Source organism: Salmo salar, chromosome 05 (genome assembly GCF_965601325.2).
Source record: "Salmo salar chromosome 05, fSalSal1, whole genome shotgun sequence".
NCBI classification, from domain to species: Eukaryota; Metazoa; Chordata; class Actinopteri; order Salmoniformes; family Salmonidae; genus Salmo; species Salmo salar.
The window spans coordinates 52,704,108-52,729,379 of NC_138295.1; the positions used below are offsets into that span (position 1 = coordinate 52,704,108).

The window sequence follows — 25,272 nt, forward strand, 5'->3', positions numbered from 1 at the left end:
CGTATCGACTGGGAGCCGAACAACAAACAAGCAGCTCATTGCCGACCCCTGTGGCGCACCACTGCCTCTGATCACTATACACATGGAGGCACATGGAGACACAAAGACAACACTAATTAATGGGGAGCGGTGTGAGGGAGGCAGGGAGGGGGCGGAGAAGGCCGCTGCCTGTTATTCTGTAATGGTAATGATGACCCTGGTGCTTATCTTGTGGCACAGAGCAAAGGAAGGTCTTAGGACTTTCGTCACGTCTGCATTGAGAGGGGGAAGGGAAGGGAAGATAAGGAAGGGAGGGAGGGAAGACAGAGGGGGAAGTGAGAGGAAAGGTAGAGAACACTGAAAGAGAACCAGGTAAGAGAGAGCTGTATGTTAGAGAGGGAAGGGAGATGGGGCAGGGAGACCGAGAGAGGGAAGGGAGAGAGAGGGGCCAGGAATGAGGGAAGGGAAGGAAGAGCGAGAAAGCGGGGAGATGGAGGGAGGAGAGAAACAGAGAGCGAGAGAGGGAAGGGGGATGGGGGAAGGTAGAGAGTGCCCCCAAGTAGCAGAACAAGAGATGAAAGCTCACTGTGCCTTGGTTACCATGAGCACCAGATCAATAGAAAAGCCATTTTCTCTGCATCTCTCACAGCCTGTTTGCACGATGGAGTGATCTGGTCGGGGTGTGTGTGGAGGAGAGGTAATGGCCAGAGGGAGGGATTCAGGGTTGGGGAACAAGGTTAACTACAGGTTAAGAAGCATGTAACTGGGATTATTGACTGATCTAGTGTGTGTGTCTGTGTGCTTGCACGTTCTTGCTTATATGTGTACATTTGTGCGGGTGAGTCTGTATGCATGTACCTGACAGTGAGATGTTCTGTTATGGGCAGGTATTTTTTCATCCTCAATAATGCACCTTGTTATCAGCAGTGGATGTTACAGTGCAGAGAATTTAGATTGATCCATAACTAGATATCCTCCTGCAGCCAATTCATGTCCCATGAGATCAACACTTGCCATTGATCAATGCTGAGTAGGCCTAGGCTCTCCAATTGAAAATCAGTTGTTTCAAACCCCCACCTAAAGAAAACCCTGTTTTAACATGGCGAGATCAGATATAATATCACCTGATCCTAGAATAACACACAGACAACCTATACACAACTTGTCATTTATTAAACATAAATGTTTGTCTGTCGGTGTACCTTGCTGATTCTGAGATAGAGGGAAAACATATTTTGGAAGGCATAAATTGCTCACCAGTGACGTTCAGCAAGGTACGCCAGTGACAAATTATGAAGGTGGTGCAGAAGGGATTAGGTGGGGATGATACCCTTTTGTTTATACTGTACAAAGTTGAAAATGTGGAAACTCTTCCTTTAATTGGAACGTTAGCCTGGCTCAGGTTCTGCTATAAAGTGTTAAGGGATTTGAGAGAGTTCCGATGCAAGTGAATGTCGTTGATCTCATGAAGAAAAGGGACACTTACCTGGCACATCAAATACAATTATTATCCTTGCAGCCCTTTATCAGAATTTTATAGGGATGTACTTCAAAGCTGTTCTTATACAACCCACCTGGCTGCAACCTATATAGAGAAAATCACTGGATTGGCTTTTTGATTCATTAAGATGAGAAAAACCGGCCAAAGGACAGAGGAAGAGCTTTTGAGGCTTGATCTTTTTTGTTGTTGCATTGACAGCTCTCTTTGAGATTTTATGTCAATGAGATAAATTATTATTACTATTGTTGTTGTTTATTATAATTTTTTAGAAGTGTAGGGCTTTCTTAGGGCATAATGCAACAGGTATGTAACGTTCAGGTTTGGTGTATGCTGATCTCGAGTCAGTCTGAAGTCCAGGCTCTTTTTTTATTGTGTGCTATTTTATCAGGCGTTGTTAATATTAACCATTCTTAACAGGCTGTTAGCACTCTGTTATTTTGTAAAATACCTCTTTCTAGAACTCATCAACTTCGAGAGAGGAAAGAACATTCATTATTGCTCTCAACTTCCTGTGAAGTAAGCACGCTGACCGAAACCATTTGACGGCTTGGTACAGACAGTAAAAAATATGGAATTTCCCACCAAATTGCCACGGTTAAAGTAGTTTATGAGAGCCAGCTTAGTGGTCTGTTCTGTTTGAGTTGTCATCAGCGAACCGCTCTGATCGCTGAGGCCTCTCAAGCGTTAAGGTCTCCAACGTATCCATGCTGCACTTTCTGTTAACAGACTTTGCGCTCGTTTTCCAGTCCTGAGCAAACACACCCGGTCAGCATTGTCTGCTGTTAAAAGGCCATTATGCCTCCATTACCTAGGTCTACTCCGGGGCCTACACTCAGACTGTAGCCACAGTCCCCTTGGTATGTCTGTGTCCGCCCTGACTCCAGATCCTCCTGACCTGTCTGGGTTACCTTAGCTGACCCTCTCCCCTGCCTTTCAGTCTGTCACTCCCCCCCCGTCCACTCTCCTCAGAATAGAATTAAACAAACAGCAACTGGGAGATTCTAATCTGGATGTCTCGTGGTGCTGTCACTGTGGTTCTCTTTCACTGAGGACAGGGTGGTCTAGGCTCTCTGAGCACATCCCATTGCAGGTAAATGTTTTCTCATGTTGTAGAAGGTTTCAGACCATGTGGGTGTATTTTTCTATCAACTTGAACTTGCTCTTTAGGCTCAAGGAAAGTTTGGCCAAAGTTTGTGGGACCGACATTATGAAACCAAAACTGTGTTCTCTAGTCAGCCTTGAAAGTCAAAATAGCTAGAATGACTCTATTCAGATATTCAATTTTAATTCAAAAGCAACTGGAATGAATTGCTGAAGTTCTTGGATATAAAAGATTATACAGAGAAAATACAAATCCAATGGGAAAAAAGAGCGGAATAGACATTGGTTTTATACCTTTTTTATGAATGACCAATCCTGTTCAAGATCTCCACCGTCTTGCCTCTTCCAAGAAAATGTAATGATTTCACCATAAGTCAATTATTACTTATTTCATGTTCGCGTCTCGGTTCTGATTGCATTTGGGACGTGGCCCGTCCTTTGCCTTTCTAATGGGCGTGCTGCTGCCTGGCCTATGCTGCAGCAGACTGCATTAGTCTGTCCCAGGACTGATTGTGTTAGAGCTCTATGCTCTTCTGTTCTGGCTGAAGGAGAAAAGGATATGAGTGGGTGCTGCTGTTTTTCAACCTGGCTCCCTTCCCTTCATCCGTCGTTTGCTCGTTTGTCTGTTCGTTACTAACTCCATTGAAAAGCTCCAAGGGTCAGGATGTAAAATGAAAAGTGAATCACAACATGCCGGGGAATTCGATTTTCTTCTGGGCCTGTTAAAAGTTGTCTTGTCTCAGACAAGACTGCGAGGAATGTGTATTTTATTAGTTTATTGTTTGCTGCTTGCACTTTAACAACAGACTGAGGGAGAATACCTCAGTTTTGTCTCTCTCGCTCTCTCCTTTTCTCTCCCGTCCTCTGTTCCTTTCTCTTTTTATATCGACAGGTAACTGACAATTTTATGGAAACACGAGTGAATGAGGTATATTGAGGTATATAAGTACAGTATATTGAAAGCAGGTGCTTCCACACAAGTGTGGTTCCTGAGTGAATTAATCAATTAACATCCATCATGCTTAGGGTCAATAATAGAAATGCTTGGCAGGCCATTATTTTGACTACCATGGCTATGCCCCCATAGGATACCAATGCCCCCATCCACAGGGCATGAGTGGTGGTCACTGAATGGTTTGATGAGCATGAAAACGATGTAAGCCATATGCCATGGCCGTCTGTCACCAGATCTCAACCCAAATGAACACTTATGGGAGATTCTGGAGCGGCACCCGAGACGACGTTTTCCACCACCATCAACAAAACCCCAAATTATGGAATTTCTCATGGATGAATGGTGTCGAATCCCTACAATAGAGTTCCAGACACTGCAAGGTGCATTCATCCACCCCATCCTCTCCCCTGTAACTATTCTTACGTCTTTGCTGTAAATGAGAATGTGTTCTCTGTCATTTTACCCTAAAATAAAACCTTTTTTCTTTCTTTTTTTTAACTATTGTGTATCATGGTGACCCAACACCCTATTAAGGAACTTTGTTGGTGTTTCCTTTATTTTGATTGGTGTTTCCTTTATTTATTTCACATGTATCTATCTATATATAGTACCAGTCAAAGGTTTGGACACAACTACTCATTTCAAGGGTTTTTATTTATTTTCTACATTGTAGAGTAATAGTAAAGACATCAAAACTATGAAATAACACATATGGAATCATGTACAGTGAGGGGAAAAAGTATTTGATCCCCCGCTGATTTTGTACGTTTGCCCACTGACAAAGAAATGATCAGTCTATAATTTTAATGGTAGGTTTATTTGAACAGTGAGAGACAGAAATAACAACAAAAAAATCCAGAAAAACGCATGTCAAAAATGTTATAAATTGATTTGCATTTTAATGAGGGAAATAAGTATTTGACCCCCCTCTCAATCAGAAAGATTTCTGGCTCCCAGGTGTCTTTTATACAGGTAACAAGCTGAGATTAGGAGCACACTCTTAAAGGGAGTGCTCCTAATCTCAGTTTGTTACCTGTATAAAAGACACCTGTCCACAGAAGCAATCAATCAGATTCCAAACTCTCCACCATGTCCAAGACCAAAGAGCTCTCCAAGGATGTCAGGGACAAGATTGTAGACCTACATAAGGCTGGAATGGGCTACAAGACTTTCGCCAAGCAGCTTGGTGAGAAGGTGACAACAGTTGGTGCGATTATTTGCAAATGGAAGAAACACAAAAGAACTGTCAATCTCCCTCGGCCTGGGGCTCCATGCAAGATCTCACCTCATGGAGTTGCAATGATCATGAGAACGGTGAGGAATCAGCCCAGAACTACACGGGAGGATCTTGTCAATGATCTCAAGGCAGCTGGGACCATATTCACCAAGAAAACAATTGGTAACACACTACGCCGTGAAAGACTGAAATCCTGCAGCACCCGCAAGGTCCCTCTGCTCAAGAAAGCACATATTCATGCCCGTCTGAAGTTTGCCAATGAACATCTGAATGATTCAGAGGACAACTGGGTGAAAGTGTTGTGGTCAGATGAGACCAAAATGGAGCTCTTTGGCATCAACTCAACTCGCCGTGTTTGGAGGAGGAGGAATGCTGCCTATGACCCCAAGAACACCATCCCCACCGTCAAACATGGAGGTGGAAACATTATGCTTTGGGGGGTGTTTTTCTGCTAAGGGGACAGGACAACTTCACCGCATCAAGGGGACGATGGACGGGGCCATGTACCGTCAAATCTTGGGTGAGAACCTCCTTCCCTCAGCCAGAGCATTGAAAATGGGTCGTGGATGGGTATTCCAGCATGACAATGACCCAAAACACACGGCCAAGGCATCAAAGGAGTGGCTCAAGAAGAAGCACATTAAGGTCCTGGAGTGGCCTAGCCAGTCTCCAGACCTTAATCCCATAGAAAATCTGTGGAGGGAGCTGAAGGTTCGAGTTGCCAAACGTCAGCCTCGAAACCTTAATGAGTTAGAGGAGTGGGACAAAATCCCTCCTGTGATTGCCAACAAGGGTTTTGCCACCAAGTAGTCATGGTTTGCAGAGGGGTCAAATATTTATTTCCCTCATTAAAATGCAAATCAGTTTATAACATTTTTGTAATGTGTTTTTCTGGATTTTTTTTTTGTTATTCTGTCTCTCACTGTTCAAATAAACCTACAATTAAAATTATAGACTGATAATTTCTTTGTCAGTGGGCAAACGTACAAAATCAGCAGGGGATCAAATACTTTTTTCCCTCACTTTAGTAACCAAAAAGGTGTTAACCTCTATGGGCTAGGTGGGACGCTAGCGTCCCCCCCGTGGTGCACTCCATCAACAGCAGGTGCATTTCAAGAGCGGCAAATTTGAATCCAAATAAATGTCAAAATTCCAATTTTTCAAACATACAACTATTTTACACCCTTTGAAAGATAAACATCTCCTTAATCTAACCACGTTTTACGATTTCAAAAAGGTTTTACGGCGAAAGCATAAATTTAGAGTATGTTAGGACAGTACATTTACAAGAGTTGTGTGTAATGTTTTGTCAATTCAAAGACAGGGTCACCAAAACCATAAAACCAGCTAAAATGATGCACTAACCTTTTACAATCTCCATCAGATGACACTCCTAGGACATTATGTTAGACAATGCATGCATACTATGGCATTGATGTTGAGGAAATCGTTTCCCTCCAATAACCGGCAGTCAAGTCAGCGTCACAAATTAAATAATTAAAATTAGAAAACATTGGTAAAATATTATATTGTCATTTAAAGAATTATAGATTTACATCTCTTGAACGCAATCAACTTGCCAGATTTAAAAATAACCTTACTGGGAAATCACACTTTGCAATAATCTGAGCACTGCGCCCAGAAAAATACGCGTTGCGATACAGACTAGACGTCATGTTGGGGAGATCTAAAATCGAAAATACTATGTAAATAATCCATTACCTTTGATTCTCTTCATCAGATGTCACTTCCAGGTATCACAGGTCCATAACGAATGTAGTTTTGTTCAAAAAAGCTCATCATTTATGTCCAAAAATCTCCGTCTTGTTAGCACATGATCTAAGCCAGCCGGACTTCTCGTCATGAACGAGGGGAAAAAATATATTTACGTTCGTTCAAACATGTCAAACGTTGTATAGCATAAATCATTAGGGCCTTTTTTAACCAGAACATGAATAATATTCAAGGTGGACGAATGCATACTCTTTTATAACGTATTGGAACGAGGGTACCCAACATGAACTCGCGCGCCAGGTGTCTAATGGGCCATCATCGTTCCATGGCTCTTGTTCGGTCAGATCTCCCTCCAGAAGACTCAAAACACTTTGTAAAGGCTGGTGACATCTAGTGGAAGCAATAGGAAGTGCCAAAATATTCCTCAGCCCCTGTGTTTTTCAATGGGATAGGTTTAAAGGTAATACAACACATCAGGTATCCACTTCCTGTCAGAAAATGTCTCAGGGTTTTGCCTGCCAAATGAGTTCTGTTATACTCACAGACACCATTCAAACAGTTTTAGAAAATTTAGGGTGTTTTCTATCCATATGTAATAAGTATATGCATATTCTAGTTACTGGGTAGGAGTGGTAACCAGATTAAATCGGGTATGTTTTTTTATCCAGCCGTGTCAATACTGCCCCCTAGCCCTAACAGGTTAAACAAATCAAAATATATTTTAGATTCTTCATAATAGCCACCCTTTGCCTTGATGACAGCTTTGCACACTCTTGGCATTCTCTCAACCAGCTTGACCTGGAATACTTTTCCAACAGTCTTGAAGTAGTTCCCACATATGCTGGGCTCCTGTTGGCTGCTTTTTCTTCACTCTGCAGTCCAACTCCCAAACCATCTCAATTGGGTTGAGGTCGGGTGATTGTGGAGGCCAGGTCATTTGAAGCAGCACTCCATCACTCTCCTTCTAGGTCAAATAGCTCTTACACAGCCTGGAGGTGTGTTGGGTCATTGTCCTGTTGAAAAACAAATGATAGTCCCACTAAGTGCAAACCAGATGGGATTGTGTATCGCTGCAGAATGCTGTAGTAGCCATGCTGGTTAAGTGTGCCTTGAATTCTAAATAAATCACTGACAGTGTCACCAGCAAAGCACCCCCACACCATCACACCTCTTCCTCCATGCTTCACGGTGGGAACCACACATGCGGAGATCATCCTTTCACCCTCTGCATCTCACAAAGACAAGGCAGGTTGGAACCAAAAATCTCATATTTGGACAGATTTCCACCCGTCTCATGTCCATTGTTTGTGTTTCTTGGCCCAAGCAAGTCTCTTCTTCTTATTAGTGTCCTTTTGAAGTGGTTTCTTTGCAGCAATTTGACCATGAAGGCCTGATTCACGCAGTCTCCTCTGAACAGTTGGTGTTGATGTGTCTGTTACTTGAACTCTGATTCATTTATTTGGGCTGGTAACTCTAATGAAGTTATCCTCTGCAGTAACGGTAACTCTGGGTCTTCCTTTCCTGGGTCTTTTACCAAATAGGGATATCGTCTGTATACCACCCTACCTTGTCACAACACAACTGATTGGCTCAAACGCATTAAGAAGGAAAGAAATTCCAACTTTTTTTAACAAGGCACACCTGTTAATTGAAATGCATTCCAGGCGACTATCTCATGAAGCTTGTTGAGAGAATGCCAAAAGTGTGCAAAACTGTCATCAAGGCAAAGGGTGCTACTTTGAAGAATCTGAAATATAAAATATATTTGAATTTGTTTAACACTGTTTTGGTTACTACATGATTCCATATGGGTTATTTCATAGTTATTCTGCAATGTAGAAAATGGTAAAAGTAAAGAAAAATCCTTGAATGAGTAGGTGTGTCCAAACTTTTCATTAGTACTGTATATAAGACTTGCCCTCCATCCCTATTCCTCCCCTTTTTTTCTTTCATTTCTCTCGCTTTTCTGCCCTTCCTCCCTCCCCCTCTCGGGAGTGACAGAGTATCAGTACTTATAGGATTGTGTTACCAGAGTTGCTGGTAGATGCATACATTATTATCATTATTACAATAGTAGATCCATGGCATATTTATTTTCATTTACGCAGCTGTGGCGGAAATTAGATATGGCATATGGTATGGTGTGTGGATCTACACCATTACATGGCTATTGTGGGGGTTGTTGAAGCTTGCGAGGTCTTTTGGACTTAAACCTGAGGACACTGCAGGGCTGGGTCAGTGTGCTGTGTATGTAATCTCCTGCGCCTGCTACATCAGCATGCGTTTTCAATGAGAGTTAAATCCATCATTTCCCATTTGACTGCTAAAGGATTCTCAACCTCTTATCTGAAACAAGACTAGAATAGAAGTGTGATTTATGAAAGCATTTTCACCTCCAGTCCAGAAGTGTTCACCTGAAAAAAATGAACACTTTAAAACAATTAAGTACCTTACAAAAATAAACAAAAATGCAATTTCTGGGAGTGGTCTGAGTGAGGGGCCTTATTGGAGGAGCCTAATGGGAGGGATATGTGACCTGAAAACGAACTATTATTAGCTGAGAGGTTTGATACTCTTTGTTATTGGTCTATTAACTTATACCGCCTGGCGATATGCCAAAACTCCACCCATGCCAAACAAGCTGAGATTTCAGGGGTTCTTTTCAAACAGCTCTTACACTGAAAATGCATTATCGTCATGTTCACAATTTCACAGTATTGTTCCAACCTCATAGTGTGGAAATGTAAACACAGGACAATTACATTTTTGACTGCACTGGGCCTTAGTGCTGAGCTGTTCGGTTTCTGTTCGATTATAAAAAATAATCCTGGATTTCTGTTTCGATTATGTGGTTTGAATGCTGTAACAACACAGAATAAAACAATTAATACATGATAGTAGTGACTGCCCATTACTGCTTATCACTTATTAACCATCATTTATTCACATTTCTTTACTTTAATCAAATATTTCAGTTGTGTATATTACTTTGGTTTTATTTGATGACTTTATTGTTTAATTCCAAGTCATCTCATCTCTATAGAGCTGCTGTCTTAGAAAATCACTATTTTGTAGCTCTTCAAAGTAAATAAGGCATACATTTGAATACCATCTATCAATCACTTAGACCATGTACTTTCAGGTAGAGATGCATCACGACGCATCAGCTGCTCTATATCCCCTCGTGATTGCGCATTCTTTCGCCTCTTCCGTAGCAGGTGTAAAAGAAACACAGACCGGACAGGTGGATGCGCAATGGATTCGAGTCATTGTAGTTATTTACAAAGTTTAGTGCATAAAACAATGTTGAATATTGGCCTGTTGGAAACTACAACTCCCTACTACATCGCACAGTTCAGGCTGGATCTGATTTATCTCTAGAGAAACTGTGCAATGAGCGCAATGAGCTTACAGAAAAAAACTAAATGAAATGGAGTTCAAATAATTGAACCGATGTAGGTCAATTAGTTTAAAAATTTAAAAAACAACATTCCGGTAAATCGCTCAGCTCTACTGGGCCTTTCATCAGGCTGTCAGTTTTCTACGGTAAGTTATTTCGTTTCACCTTCAAATGTGTTGGACATAACATTTTGGCTCCTTGACATCCATTGTGTTTCACCTCAAAAAACTGTAGATTAAAATAAATAATAACTGTAATGACATTTTATTTTCAGTTCCAACCACAGGGGAAAGGTCCGTTAATAATCTGTTAACAGGTTTCCATTTATTTTGTGATATTATTATTTTGAAATGGAAGAACTGTTGAATTGGATATAAAACCATTAAATGATAAGGATTCCTTTGGCTGTGTGCTCAATATTGTCTTTGTTGTACTTACTGAATATATTTTCTTTGTTAGTCCAATGTCTATTCAGTAGGAATAATTTATACTTCATGCCTGGCCTTTATTGGGAACAAATAAAAATATGTAATCTATCTTTGTACAGCTATATGGTAGATTAGGCTAGCTATAGCTATCTCAAACATTTTTTTTTTTTTCATCAGTAGAAGTAGATCATCCATTTACTGTACGTGTTTGTCTGTCTGTGCATGTGTATTGTCTCCCTATTTGCATTTAGCTACAGTCTTTCGCTGTGCCTTATGTCAGGCCGTATATAAAAGAGGCTGAAGGCTCAGGCATTTGTCTCGGTGGCTGGGGCTACCACTAGCTGGTACAGTGGGCACTAGACCCTGGCACTGCCACAGCAGAGCTCCTCACCACTCAAAAGCGTTGATTGTTGAGAGCCACCATTCATCACTGGGCCAGTGTTCTCTGCTTTGACACCATTGTTCAGATTCTCTCACTGTCTCTGTCTTTATCTCTGTCTTTTCTTTTTTTTTCTCTCACCCTCTCTCTCATTCTCACTCCCTCTCTCATTCTCACTCCCTCTCTCTGTGTGCGTGTGAGAAAAGCTGAAGCGAATGTGAGAAGTGGTTCGACAGTGAACTTACTAACCCCTATAGTTGGTGCACTACTTTTGGCCAGAGTTTCCTATCAGGCAATAGAGTACCATTATGGACGCATACTAAGTAAATATCCATCTGACCAACCGTGTGCTTCACTGGAGGGACTGGTCAATAGGCGCAGTATAGGACCTGGGTCCACATAATGCTTCCACAGAGCGAGAGAGTGGCCGATTTTAGAGAAATGTACACTATACATGAGAATGGTCAGCAATGTCTCATAGAGTCATTCTTTCTGTAATGGGACTACATGCATTGGGTGGGAGTTTGTGTGTGTGCATTGCATGTGTGTGAGTTAGTGGGTCCAGAGTCCCAGGGTCCACGTCATCTTGCCTTGACCATCTGGCTGGACAATCAGGGAGTGTGTGAATAGCTGGTGATGGATGGACGATGGCTATTGTAGAGGAAGGACTGGACATCTGTCACCCATCATTCTGGGAAAGCATTTGGACCTATCCCAAAATTGATTCAAATGATTGACATACAAATAGAACTGTAAATGCCTCCCCCAAAAAATGTACAGTTTTCTGATGCTTCTTCTGAGCGAGTCACAAGTGCTGATGGTAGATATAGATGTGTCTAGATGGTCTGTTTTTATGGTGTTTTTTTTTCTTCTGACTCTCCTCTTGACACAAGCACTCAGGATGATGAGTTAGTTATGCCAGTGGTCAGATAGCGTATTGAACAACGTAACGAAGCTTTGTTGCGCCTTGCTAAATCAGGCAAGGCGTTGTAGCAAACAAGTCTTTGGTTGTCTCGGCAACGCCCCCCCCTCCCTGCAACAGCAGCACACATAGAAGTAGAATGAATAGGATGGACTTGGCACCTCTTACCCTAGCAAGTTGACTAGTAAACTCATGGTTACATTTATAATGGCTACCTGGTATGGTGATGCAACAATTTCCATGGTAATGTAGAATATTAATTCAAATTATGTTAACTGGTGTGGCTCATACAATGGAATGTATCTTTTTTGTAATGTTGAGTTAAAAAAAAGACTCCAAGTCTTATCAAGCCATATTTGATATATGGACAAACAGCTTAACCAAAAATTTTTTGCACCATTTTGTGAATTACCATCGACAAGTTGCAGGTTGAGATATCCCCAAGGTATGTTTGAGCAAAACACTAACTTGGTAACACCCCTATCTGTAAAACCTGTAAGCGAAATCAATTACAGGAATCAAATTAACCCCCTAGAGTCGATTGACACACCGGTGCATCAATCTAAGTTACAGTACATTTAAAAAAAAAATAACATCAAAATCCTACTATTTGGTAGTGTCGGAACACAAACTAACGAGACCCCACTGTGGAAAGGAGAGATTCTAACGAACACGATGGTGTTCTCCGTTTTGCTGTAGTACCCCCACAATTGTCACGGGATGCATCTGAAGGTAACCGGTACAGATTTATTTTAAAACGAATGGAAGTATATTTCTTCTCATATATTTATATATACACACACACAGCAGATTTTTATGGAATATCTACATAGGCGTACAGAGGGCCATTATCAGCAACTATCACTCCTGTGTTCCAATTGAATGTTGTTAGCTAATCCAAGTTGATCATTTTAAAAGGCTAATTGATCATTAGAAAGCCCTTTTGCAATTATGTTAGCACAACTGAAAAATGTTGTCCTGATTAAAGAAGAAATAAAACTGGCCTTCTTTAGACTAGTTATGTATCTGGAGCATCAGCATTTGTGGGTTTGATTACAGGATCAAAATGGCCAGAAACAAAGACCTTTCTTCTGAAACTCGTCAGTCTATTCTTGTTCTGAGAAATGAAGGCTATTCCATTCGAGAAATTGCCAAGAAACTGAAGATCTCATACAACGCTGTGTACTACTCCCTTCACAGAACAGCGCACACTGGCTCTAACCACAATAGAAAGAGGAGTGGGAGGTCCCGGTGTACAACTGAGCAAGAGGACAAGTACATTAGTGTCTAGTTTGAGAAACAGACGCCTCACAAGCCCTCAACTGGCAGTTTCATTAAATAGCAAAACACCAGTCTCAATGTCAACAGTGAAGAGGCGGCTCTATCAATGATAGCTTCTTTTTTTATAAAATAAAAAATATATACCTAAAAGAGGTCCTAAAATTGAAAAATGTAATTTGACCATCTTAAAACAATTCCATATGTCAGCTTAGCACCCCCTCCTCCCCCAACGTCTTAGACTTTAAAGAATTAAACATGACGTAAAGAGGAAATGTCATTAAACAAGAAGAAATGAAGTAATTAGACGAATGCCCACAGTGCATGTTCATCTAAAGCAGAATAATGGTGCATTGTGCTCGGGGCGTAAACAAAAGCCATTGTCACCGACTGGATTTAGTCCTTTTCTGTCTAAATGTGCCAGTGATCCAGGACAGTGGTGGTGGGAGAGGAAACTAGCTAGTGTATTCTCTGGGCATACTGTAAATGTAGGCTGCGTTAGCTCACGTTCACACAGCTCACGGCTGTCCTGTTGAGATGGCAAGGCAATTGCCCTTTCCCATTAGAGACAAAGTCCCTGTACGCACGCCCGCATGCATGCACACAGACACACACACACACACACACACACTGTGGATTGATCAATAGCAACCTGTTGATGCCGTATCTGCCTGTTCTGTGCTGTTGTTACCTAACACCTTTTACCTGAGAGAGGAGAGATCATGGGCTAGAAACCCCATGAGAGAGAGAGCGAGAGAAATAGAGAGAGTAAAAGACAGAGTGGGAGAGAGTAAAATACTGAAGGAAAGGGAGTCTGAGAGAGAGAGAATGCTCTTGGCCAGTAAACAGATTAGTGCGAAAAGCGTTGGGCGGTGTTGACAGAACAGAGTTGAGGTTCCATCATCGCTGGCAGTGGTGCCAGCCTCACTGGGACTAGATCAGATTACGATGTAAACCTCAACACTGATGCTAAATAAGAACAGGAAGTGTAACCCAGCAAATTGGATGTGGTTTTGCATGAGTGCATGCTGAAATAGTAAAGATTGGCACTACCACTGACACATTTTTATAGATTTTTGTCCTGGGTAAAAGTTGATATCACATACACGCTTAGAAAAAAAAAAAGTTCCAGAAGGGTTCTTTCATTGTCCCCATAGGAGAACCCTTTTTGGTTCCAGGTAGAATCCTCTGTGGAAAAGGTTCTACATGGAACCCAAAAGGGTTGTAACTCGAACCAAAAAGGGTTCTTCAAAGGGTTCCTTTAAGAGTGTACGCAGGTTTGGTTGAACTGTTGAACTCTGACGTACACATTATTCCCCATTTGGATTGAGCAGTTGCAGGAAGTGAAGGTCACAGAGGTCATGCAAGGGGCTTGGGGTTTCAAGGACAGAGGCGAAAAATAAGGGGTTTAGCTGTAGCGTCTCTATCTGCCGCTGAAAAATCTCCGGAGGATGGCCTGACCATGAATGCCAGATGAGTCTGAAGACAGAGGGTCATTCTACCCGGGGCCTGTGGGTGAAGGTCTGTGAGCCATGATGAATGCTGTGGCAGAGTGGGCGGTGGCAGTTTTTTACTCCTGGGTGGGAGGTCTGGTCAAGGGCCACATAACTGCACTGCTTCTGAGAGGAATACTTCCCGTGCCTGGGTCCCACCACTGTATGTGGATCCTAGCTGGCTCCTTGTTGTTGTTCCAGACGCTGGTCCACCAGAAGGCCAAACGTCCTCTGCTCTACAGGGGCCTTAAGGAGAGCGATTGAGAAAGGGAGAGAGCCAAGGCCCACTCGCTGCATTCCTCCTCTCCTCGTCTTGTCTGTTTGTCAAGAGTTTGTCACTGTGGGTTGTCACTTCTCCTTCTTCTCCTCTCACTCGGCACTACAGAGCTTCTTTTTATGGAACGGTCATAGCTTGGTAAATAAACATATTTAAAGTGCATTCTTAGAAAAAAGGATTCCAAAAGGGTTCAGCGGCCGTCCCCAAAGGAGAACCCTTTTTAGTTCCAGGTAGAACCCTCTGTGGAAAGGGTTCTACCTGGAACCAAATGGGATTCTTTAAGGCTTCTCCTACTTTAAAGGGTTCCTCCTATGGAGACAGCCGAATAACCCTTTTTGGCAACTTTTTTTCTAAGAGCGGAGATCATTAACGGGCCTGATTGAAGTGGCCCGTCTCCCCAGCGAATATGTACTGTATCATGATGAGTGGCTGTGTGCTTTTCATCCATTCACCAAGGCCTATCATCTCTCTCCAGCCAGGCCCTGTGCCTGCCTCAGCCTACCCTGTGACGGACACGTTGCCGTGAGAGCCTCATTAAATGTTCTCATCGTAAAAGCACATGAATAATACGAAATTGATTGAGCGGGACCAAGAGATCAAGAAAAGTGAGCGCAGTGTGCTACATTGCAAACCCTGAGCAACTCTGTAGAGACCCTTCTATCTTCTACCCCCTCCTCAGTGTTATGCATCAGCCCGCAAATTCATTTCCCTGAATGTTGTTGACAAGCACCAGTGTTTTATCATCCCCGCTATCTCTGCATCTTTGTTTGGGGAGAGGGGTAAGCATGGTTTTGTTAATGCAATGAAGGTGCACACTGTGGATAAATCACCTCTTTCTCACTCTCTTTCGATCCCTGTATCTCACTTTTCATCTCTTGCCGACGTTTCTGACACAACTCAGTGTCTCACAGCAATATAGGGAGCGTTAATGAAATGCAATCGTCCACAATTTTTAAAGGCGTCGTCGCCGTGCTCCACCCTCTGAGCATATGACTAACAGCATTTCCTAATAGAAAATGGAGTTATATTAAGCTCTGTTATCTGTGGAGGGAACAGTGCTCTTAACTTATTTGGCAGGGAGAGTGTGTGAGGGAGACTATTTAATCAGCATTCAGCCCTGTTGATTGAATGACTGATGTGTTTAAAGTGGAGACGGTGGCCCGGTGCAGACGTATTCTGAGTGTATCTGCAAGTAGTGGCCGAGCCTAATGGAGACAGAGTCCTGTTCAGGTCTCGGTCACAGTATTGCTGTCAGGGAACCAAAGACAAAGCATTAAAGGGGTATTCCACTTCAAAATCAAAGTCAGTCAGATGTTTTTAGACTTTTTTTTTTTTTTTTAAAGCAGTCTAATGTCAAGATGACTATCTTTATAAACTTTATTCATAACTATATTATTTTCTAACAATGCACACGTGGAATAGATGGGCAATGCAAAACTATACACTTGTACATTTGTTGGTGTTTAATTTTCAGAGGCGTTTCAATGTCAAAACACTGGGTTATGCACACACAGATAGGTATACAGTTCCTTTCTCAGAGTCACAGAGAGAGGGAGAAGGAAAGGGAGTTAGACAGATTATTCAGTGTTTTTGTGTTTGCCAAGCATACAAGATGCAAAGTGACTTGTCATCATACTGTAAGTGCAGTGGAAAGTGCTTAACAGAACAATGCTAGGGGTTTTGTTTAGCTGAGGTAGTGGGTTTGATGGCAGTTGATGGAGGTGGTGGTGTGAGATGACTCTGTAACATAACAGGGCCACTGCCGGGAGGAGATAAGTCTGAACAGTTTGCTCATATTGTGGAGCTGCTGGAGCACCGGAGCACAGGCACTGCTTTCATCATTTTCTAACATCAAATCACTGTGTCTTTATAGCACTGTCACAGCAGCACACACCTCAATCACATCTACTGGGAAAATATCTCTCTCCCTCATCCTCTCTCTCATTCTATCTCTCCCTCCTTTTCATACTATATCAATGTATCCCTCTCCCTCTTTTTTTTCTCCATTGTCTCTCTCTCTCTCTCTCTCTCTCTCTCTCGACCTTTCTTTTCCCTTTCCTGCACTTCTAGTCTCTCATATTTCATGTTGTGAGGTGTAGGGTCACAATTACAGTTGCCTTTCACCAAGGTGACAAGGGATGTTTGGTTCTGTGATTTGTTCACTGGGGAAGTATCAAGGTCTTAGTGACTCCTAGAGAAATAAGAAAATATGTGCTGGTGGCGTCCTGGTTCCTCAATGGGCTTTGAGCTTTGGTTGAGACCAGCCATCCTTTCACAATCATATCTAAGAGCAATTTGTTTTAACAAGTAAATAGCTTCCGCTACAGTAAACCTGCTTTCGTGGTAGATATTTCATTTCATTGTGCCAGTTCAAGTGCCTGTGATTTGTCGTTGTAGCTGACTCGAGCAGTATGGCTCTACCTCCATGTACATCATTCACACAACTGTAACAGTCTCGGCTTATGTGCTTTAATTGTACTCGGATCCATGACCGCCCTTTGGAAGATAGCTGATCAGGAATGTAATACGTCTCTTTGATCATAGAATCGGAACATTTGTCAGTAGATCCAGATCTTTGGTTCTCCAAAGTTTTCGTTTTTTTTATTCAAAATGCAGTGATATTCTTCCATCTGAACGCCTTGTTGATCCATTTTGAGTTACTGGGGCGGCAGGTAGCCTGGTGGTTAGAGCGTTGGGTCAGTAACCGAAAGGTTGCTGGATCGAATCCCTGAGCTGACAAGGTAAAAATCTGTCGTTCTGCCCCTGAACAAGGCAGTTAACCCACTGTTCCCCGGTAGGCCATCATTGTAAATAAGAATTTGTTCTTAGCTGACTTGCCTATTTAAAGGTTAAATATATAAATACTGTTGAGGTCTTTCTCGAACCCAATGATGTGCTCAAACCGGCTCAAACCAACGCCTGCCTAGCAGTTGCTCAGGCATCAGATAAGTGTCACTGTGAATCGGGTTGAAAATCCATACTTATAGGAGTTATTTTAGTGACACTGGCCTCCTTGTCCCACATAAATAACTATGTGGCTCTGACAATAGACCACTGTTGAGGAAATATTAGCATGCAGATTCCACTGTTGTTTTTTCTACACCATTTCGTCCAGTATAGTGTTTGCATTGTTCTTCAGGGAGCGCTGCACTCCATGCCCTGTTCTCCGGGAGCTAGCTAGCATGGTGGCTTCTGTCAGAGGGGATAAGTTACAGTTAATGCCGTAGATCTCAGCATCACACTAATGGCCATAATGTCCATTTGCACATGTGGAAAACAAATGGAGAAAGTTGTGAATTAGCGTGTCAGCATTGGACATTCACTGACAAATGACTGACCTAGGGATATGAGTACCACCCTGCATCCCACTGCTGGCCTGAAGCTAAGCAGGGTTGTTCCTGGTCGGTCTATGAATGGGAGACCAGATGCTGCTGGAAGTGGTGTTGGAGGGCCAGTAGGAGGCACCCTTTTCTCTGGTCTAAAAAAATATATTTCCCATTGCACCAGGGCAGTGATTGAGGACATTGCCCTGTGAAGGGGGCCGTCTTTCGGGTTGGATGTTAACCCCGGTGTCCTGACTAAATTCCCAATCTGGCCCTCATACCATCATGGCCACCTAATCATCACAAGCCTCCAGTTGGCTCATTCATCCCCCTTTCTCTCCCCTGTAACTATTCCCCAGGTCATTGCTGTAAATGAGAATGTATTCTCAGTCAACGTACCTGGTAAAATGATTCATGTACTACTATTGGGCTTGTGGTGGGGGTAAAGGGAAGGATATGTGTGTGCTATGTTACTTTTATACAGTATTATAAGGAACTTTTTGGCATGGACTGAGGAGGAGACATTGTGAAACTATTTTGATAGTAGGTAATGACCCTTGCTAACCATGTATGGTTTTCCCAGTTGCAATAATCTCCTAGCTATTTATTTGATCTGTGTTCTAGATCTATTACAGGGCATGTCACTCAGGATCCATTCTCTGTTGAGTTTCTCTGGCAGAAAGGGCAGGGTCTTGTCAAAGGGACTCATTGTGCAGGGCTCTTGTGCGCCATGCAGGCCCATGGTCCAATAGATAACCCTTGTTTGTTTCTGCGCAGGCCTGGATGAGGCAGATGTGAACCCGAACAATGGCTGCCCCTCTGAGAAGGCGGCGGCGGTGACTGACTCCACGGGCACTGAGGGGCCCAGCAGCTCCTGGAACGAGGCCAGCACAGCTGATGCTGACGACAGCGCTGTGCCACGCCCCCACCTGGTCCGCCTCTTTTCCCGAGATGCCCCGGGCCGCGAGGACAACACCTTCAAAGACCGCCCTTCTGAATCAGATGAGCTACAGACCATCCAAGAGCACAGCGGAGCGGGATCAGAGTGTGGTTCAGAGGATCAGGATCTAGACTAAGTTTGTTTCTTTGCTCTCCTTTCTCTCTCTTAATACCCCCTTCGCTCTTACCTGAGAGACAGAACCCCACTTACAGAGATACTAGCTGCACTACCCAACAAAAACCACTGACATGGCAACTGCAAGCTCCTCTGGACTGTCTAGCCTGGGAAGGAAAAAGAAGGCCCCTGGCCTTATGGATCAAATTGGGAACTTCTTTGGAGGGGACAAGAAGAGGAAGAGCAAGGTGAGGAAAGGAGAGAGTTTGATTTTTTTTTGAAAGATTCACCTCTAATGTACCATGGTTCATTTTTGTGTTCAGCCTTAAATTGAGGGACTGATGTCTGATTTGTGGTTTTGGCAGATTGTGAGCTGGAAGAATTTGTCACAAGTTTTTGTTTCAATTTGCTTCGAATGTATGTCTTTAAAAAAATAAAATTCATGCGATCTGCCAAAGTTTAAGACATTCACCTGAAATGTGCTTATTTGCAAATTAATGGCATTGAAAACTATATTTAGAAACTGGATAACTGATTTTGGTCTGGTTTGAGATTGGTGTAGCGCAAAGAGGCTTTGACTTAGTCTTTCGAATAATTGTTTTGTAATTGTTATTTTAGCGTGGTACTATCATTAAAATGTTACATTTTATTTCAGTTAGAGCTTCAAAGCATATGCGGTACATATATGGTCATAGTTGTGGTATAGTACAAGTGAATGATTGAATTGTTACCATTTAAATGTGTGTTTGCTTTCATTCCAAATATACTGTATGCTTAACTCATAAATATATCTAAAAGTGGAGCCATTTTAAAGTTGTGTATCAGGTATTTTTAAGAGAGAATAATGATTCTGGCGATTTCATGGGGAAATTGGAATAAATGTCAGCACCCTTACTTAGATGTATTTTGGGAGAGACTGTTATGATTGTTAGGCTACCAATTTTCCTGATTTATGAGTCTTTAGTTGTTAGCCATTTTAACTGTGGATAGTCCATGGTGGAGAACTATAACCTAAATGCCTTGCATGGACCTCCATTGGGTGCAGAGTGTCTTTGACTAGGATTCTCTCACTCCTTCTTTACAAAGACAACTCTAGACCATAATATTGTACATAATCCAACATAAATAATATAATATACCATAGAATAGGAAAACAAACATTTATCTACGCTAATCCTTATCTGATATGGGTTTGTGTAGAATTCAAGATGCTGCGTTGTGTAGTTGGAGAGCAGGTTCAGATAATATATGTAATTTAGCAGACGCTTTCATCCAAAGCGATTTACTGTCATGTGTGCATACATTTTTAAGTATGGGTGGTCCCGGGAATTGAACCCACTATCCTGGCGTAGCATGCCACCACCTGGACCCAGATGTGTGTGTGTGTGTGTGTGTGTGTGTGTGTGTGTGTGTGTGTGTGTGTGTGTGTGTGTGTGTGTGTGTGTGTGTGGTGTGGAGATAACTGTTGTGGTACAGTGAGAATAGTTGAGCCCATATTGCCTTTGTTTGTCTCGCCCTCTCTCTCTGTCTCTCTGTGATGTGCTAATGCTTAGTCCCAAAGCCTCTCCTTGAGCTGGTGACAAGGGATGTACTGTAGATATAAATTGATATAACAACCCAGTGCAGTGCACATTTCAGTCAGCTTGGCACTGTTTGTGGATCAGTTGTCAACTTTGGAAGCAGAGGAAAGTCTAACACAAAACGTACTGTATATTTCAACAGTTATGTGTTGAAGTTGGTACAGTGTATTGAAGAGAGAGTTCAAGTCCAACGCTGTTATGTTTTCCAGCTCTGTTTCAGTCCACTCTGGGGATTTGGAGTTAGTTCCTCATTGGTTCAGAGAGGAGAATGGTAGTTTCAGATGATGATCCAATAGGTTGCAGAATGTGGTCTGAACAGTCTCAACAATATACATTCTCCCAAGCCTTATAACAACTTCAGAAAGGACAAAAATCTTATGACTTTTGCATATAATTAAATCCCAACTCAAAGTAATTTTAGAAGTAATTTTTTTTGTTCAGTTTCAGAGTGATTTGGTTGTGTGCATTGTAGATCAGATTCTTTCACATTTTAAACGACATTGAAATGTACTGCTGAAACATCTGCCACTAGTGAAAATGTCAGTGTTTTTTTGCCTGTCAAAATTGAATGAACAAAATTATTGTAAAAAGAGGCAGTATTAGCTTTTTGTTTTTTTTATCTATTCGATCTATTTCTTTGAATGTCATTGTCACCTCTCTGCTCTTTCAGGAAATAGTTTTCTACATCAGAGCAGTTAGTTTATGATTAAAAGAAACATAAAAAATATTTTTTACCAAGGGGTTGCCTTCAGATTTGTGATAAGTGTTTTGTATTTCAAATATATGATACCTAACTCTCCGTTGCCTCGAGCATAATAGTTTTTTTCTGCACTGATCAAAGTTTGAAAAAGGATAAAACAGGTTAAACATTTTTATTTATTCTTAAAGGTCCAATGTAGCCGTTTTTTAAAAATCTAATATCAAAGCATTTCTGGGTAACAATCAAGTACCTTTACTGTGATTGTTTTCATTTAAAATGGTAAAAAGAAACAAAAATTGCTTCTTAGCGAAGAGTAATTTCTCAAGCAAGAATTTAGCTAGGACTGTGTGGGAGTGGTTTGAGTGGGGAGAAAACTAGCTGTTATTGGCAGAGAGGTTTGGAACTCTTATTGGTCTATTAACTAATTGACCGTCTGGTAATCCCACCAAAACAGGCTTAAATTTCAGGCTGTCTTTTCAAACAGCTTTTAAACTAAAAGGGAATTGTCATCATTTTCACCATTTCACAGTATTATTCCAAACCTATAGTGTGGAAATTAGGAACACGTCCTTTGGGGGGTGGACTATTCTCGATACACACGGGAAGCTGTTGAGTGTGAAAACCCCAGCAGCGTTGCAGTTCCTGACATACTCAAACCGGTGTGCCTGGCACCTTCTACCATATCCCGTTCAAATGCACTTCAATTTGTTTTGTCCATTCACCCTCTGAATGGCACACATTCTACAATCCACGTCTCAATTGTCTCAAGGCTTTAAAATCCTTCTTTAACCTGTCACCTCCCCTTCATCTGCAGTGATTTGAAGTGGATTTAACTAGTGACATAAGGGGTCATAGCTTTCAACTGGATTCACCTGGTCAATGTATGTCATGGAAAGAGCAGGTGTTCGTAATGTTTTGTACACTCAGTGTATATAAAACACAGGGACATCACATTTTTGACTGCACTGGGAATTACGTTTTATAAAAATAGTTTAACAAAACAAAATAGTTATGACGTTTTCAATGCATATTTTCCATAGAAAATCAGCATTAGTGGCCATGTCCATTAGTGTTGAAAGAATGCCATGTAGAGCACTGTATCAAATGTTGTCGCTGTGTACTCTTGAGCATGATTGAGTCATACCTTTATAGTTGCTTTCACCTGGTATGGGAACCTCGTATTCATTATCTCCAGCACCAAACCAGTGTCTGCATATGTAAAAACAGTGTGTTTCTATGATCTGTGGTTAAAAAATAAAACGATAGGTCCTAAAAATATGCAATGCTTCTCATGGTCACAGGGTAGGATAAAAAAACTGATTATCGAAACCTGCAACAAGTTTCTATGTCCCCATGTCACTGCGAATCTCATGCTGTTTGAAAATCACTGTTTTTAAAATGTCATTGGGTAGAACTTATTGACTTTATATTTGTTCCTAAACAACGTTGAAATTAGCTGTTTTTACATATGTAGACACTGGTAGTGTGCTGGAGATAGTGAAAATGAAGTTGAAAAGTGGTAGAATTGCCCTTTAACCTTTTACTGCGGTGGCTAAATCAGGGTCACAGTGTTTCTTGGTAGTCTTAACCAAATCTTCTTTGAAACAAAAGCCTACACCTGGTTATGGTCTTTAAAAAAAAAAGAAGACCTCTGTACCACGTCAGATATAGAGTTGAAATGTATTACATTTTGAGTTTATGTCCCAATATTAAATTGTATATACATCACAGAAGACTCCATAACAAAACCATTTGACATAGAAACACGAGATTTGCCGCGTAATTGTATTTATTATTAATTCTGAAAATATGAATAACATTCCACCTATAAGGCCACTACTGTAGGTCATTTGACTGTAGGAAAGGGCTGTTATTGACAGATATGAACGTTCACTATTGAGCCATTGATTCTTTTACAAACTGGAATTTGCGCTTTCTGTTGTACATTCTTGTCTTGGTTTCACCTGTATTTTTTTTGTCTTTTCATTAGTTGATTTTGGTTTGAAACTAGTTCATGGGAATCTGCATGGTGATGTCATATTTATATATATATATTTTTAAGATATCACCAAAAAATGAAGACACAACTGATTTAACCTCAGGAACTGAAGCCAATTTGATACATGTCAAAGCTAATTGATAATCCATATTATTCAAAAAGGGGAAAACCTTATTAGACTAAATTGATGGATAAATGAGTATGTGCAGTCACCATGGAACTGAACCCCATGACAGGAAAATAAGCACATTTAAATATGGGGTCTATTGGGTAACTTTGTCAGAACTAGGACCCGATAGCCTGAAGAATGTTAGAGTACAACAACCGTTTATGATTCAGAATAAGTTTTGCACTCGTCCTTGGCCTGAGTACCAGTCTGTTTGTGCCATCATGCCAAACATGTCAAAAAATGTTTGCATGGCAAGGAGTGGCATGATAACAGAAGCAGACTCATACCCGGGCTAACTAAAACCCAGTGTCTTGGCTAAAAGCTTCTAAGAGCTGATCTCCTCTCGCCAGCTAGATGGAGCACCTCTCAGGTTCACTGGTGTCTTTTTCTGAGACCTGGTTCAAATACTATTTAAAATAATTTCAAATACTTCAGCTGCACTTGATTGTGCTTGCCTGGCGCGATGGAACCAATAGAATAGTCGCCAATGTGCAAAACCTGGCCATCTGGAAGTCTAGGCAGACTAAAGCAAATGTTAAAAGTATTTGAAAGAGTTCAAATAGTATTTGAACCCAGGTTTTCCTTTACCCTGTCAGGAACTGTGTGTGTGTGGGAGTCTGTTTGATCCTATTCGCTGATCCCTTTTGTAATGCTTGCGATGCTTGTATTTCCTGTGAATTGTAATGACCAACATCTGTTCCTAACCTGATCCTGTTCTGAGCTTTTGGATAAATGGCATGATTAAACGCTCTTAAACACCCACCCTGAGCAGCATTTTTTTTGGCTTTTGTATTGTTGTTTTTATTATGTAATGTCACTTTTAATAACCCTCCTCTGATGCAACAGGTGCAGTCACGCCACAGAATGTTTGGAACGACAACACAACTGGACACGATCACACTGATTTGAGCGTAGTGGTTATTGCTGATTTTCACATTGTATTATCTCAATCAGTGACGTTGGCTGACAGTTCCGTTTCGATCCTGTCTAGTTTGAGGAGAAACCTCTCATGCTGGGCTGAGGTGGTCTATGCTAGGAATAGCCAATGGAGAATCAGGCCCAGTTGAAGAGGGAATGGAATGTACATCATCAAACTATTCCCAATTGATTTGTCCTTTCACTTCTTGAGTGGATAAGACTACACTCTGCAGTAATGGCATACTTGTCTAGATGAGGCTGGGAGAAGTGTTGTGTTGACTTAATGGAAATATGAGGCTTACTCTTAGCTCAGCTTTTATTAAGTAGCTTGAGGCCATGTAAAATGATTGTTGTCATGCCAAACAGTCTGGCCTCACCTCAATCTCCATATCTGATCATTCTGTCATTGATGGGCACAGTGAGAAGTTAATCATGTTTGGCATGACAATGACCGTATGATTTGGCAAGACGGCATTAACAAATCTGGGACCAGGTTCATTTGCTGAATTTTTTGGGGGGAAATTCATCTTTAGTACTGTCTGCCTTATCACTTTTATTCAACTGAAAATTATATTTCAGTCACATTTTGTATTTGATGCTTTTGTCAATAATTGAAAGTATTTTTTGAATTGGTCTTTAATTGAACATCTTGGAAAGTTTATCGAGATCCGGTAAATCAGGATAAAACAAGTGTTTATTTCTTGTTTTAATTTTGTATTCAGGTTAGCAAAGGGGCAAATGACAGCTATTTTCAAAAATCAACCTGAATACAAAATCAAAATAAGAAAGTCTGTCTCACTTTGTCCATCTCACTTTTTGGAGACCTCCAGTTAAGTATTTTCATT

At 41.5% G+C, this 25,272-nt stretch overlaps 1 protein-coding gene across 10 annotated transcripts in view; it reads left to right on the plus strand.

Moving 5' to 3' along the window:
- LOC106605072 (myelin basic protein) overlaps positions 1–25,272 on the plus strand; it is a 69,293-nt gene that overhangs the window by 33,659 nt on the left and 10,362 nt on the right. For 4 of the 10 annotated variants that reach the window (XR_001328786.3, XR_006769900.2, XR_006769902.2 and 1 more), the window contains exon 4: positions 18,785–19,309. Coding sequence is in view for 6 of the 10 variants with exons in the window: in XM_045718338.2 (XP_045574294.1) it covers positions 19,196–19,309 (114 nt within the window). In the remaining 4 variants the exon portion in view is untranslated. Of the gene's footprint in view, positions 1–18,784; positions 19,310–25,272 lie in introns of those variants that run through there. The other 6 variants (XM_045718341.2, XM_045718342.2, XM_045718340.2 and 3 more) reach the window with 3 other exon arrangements.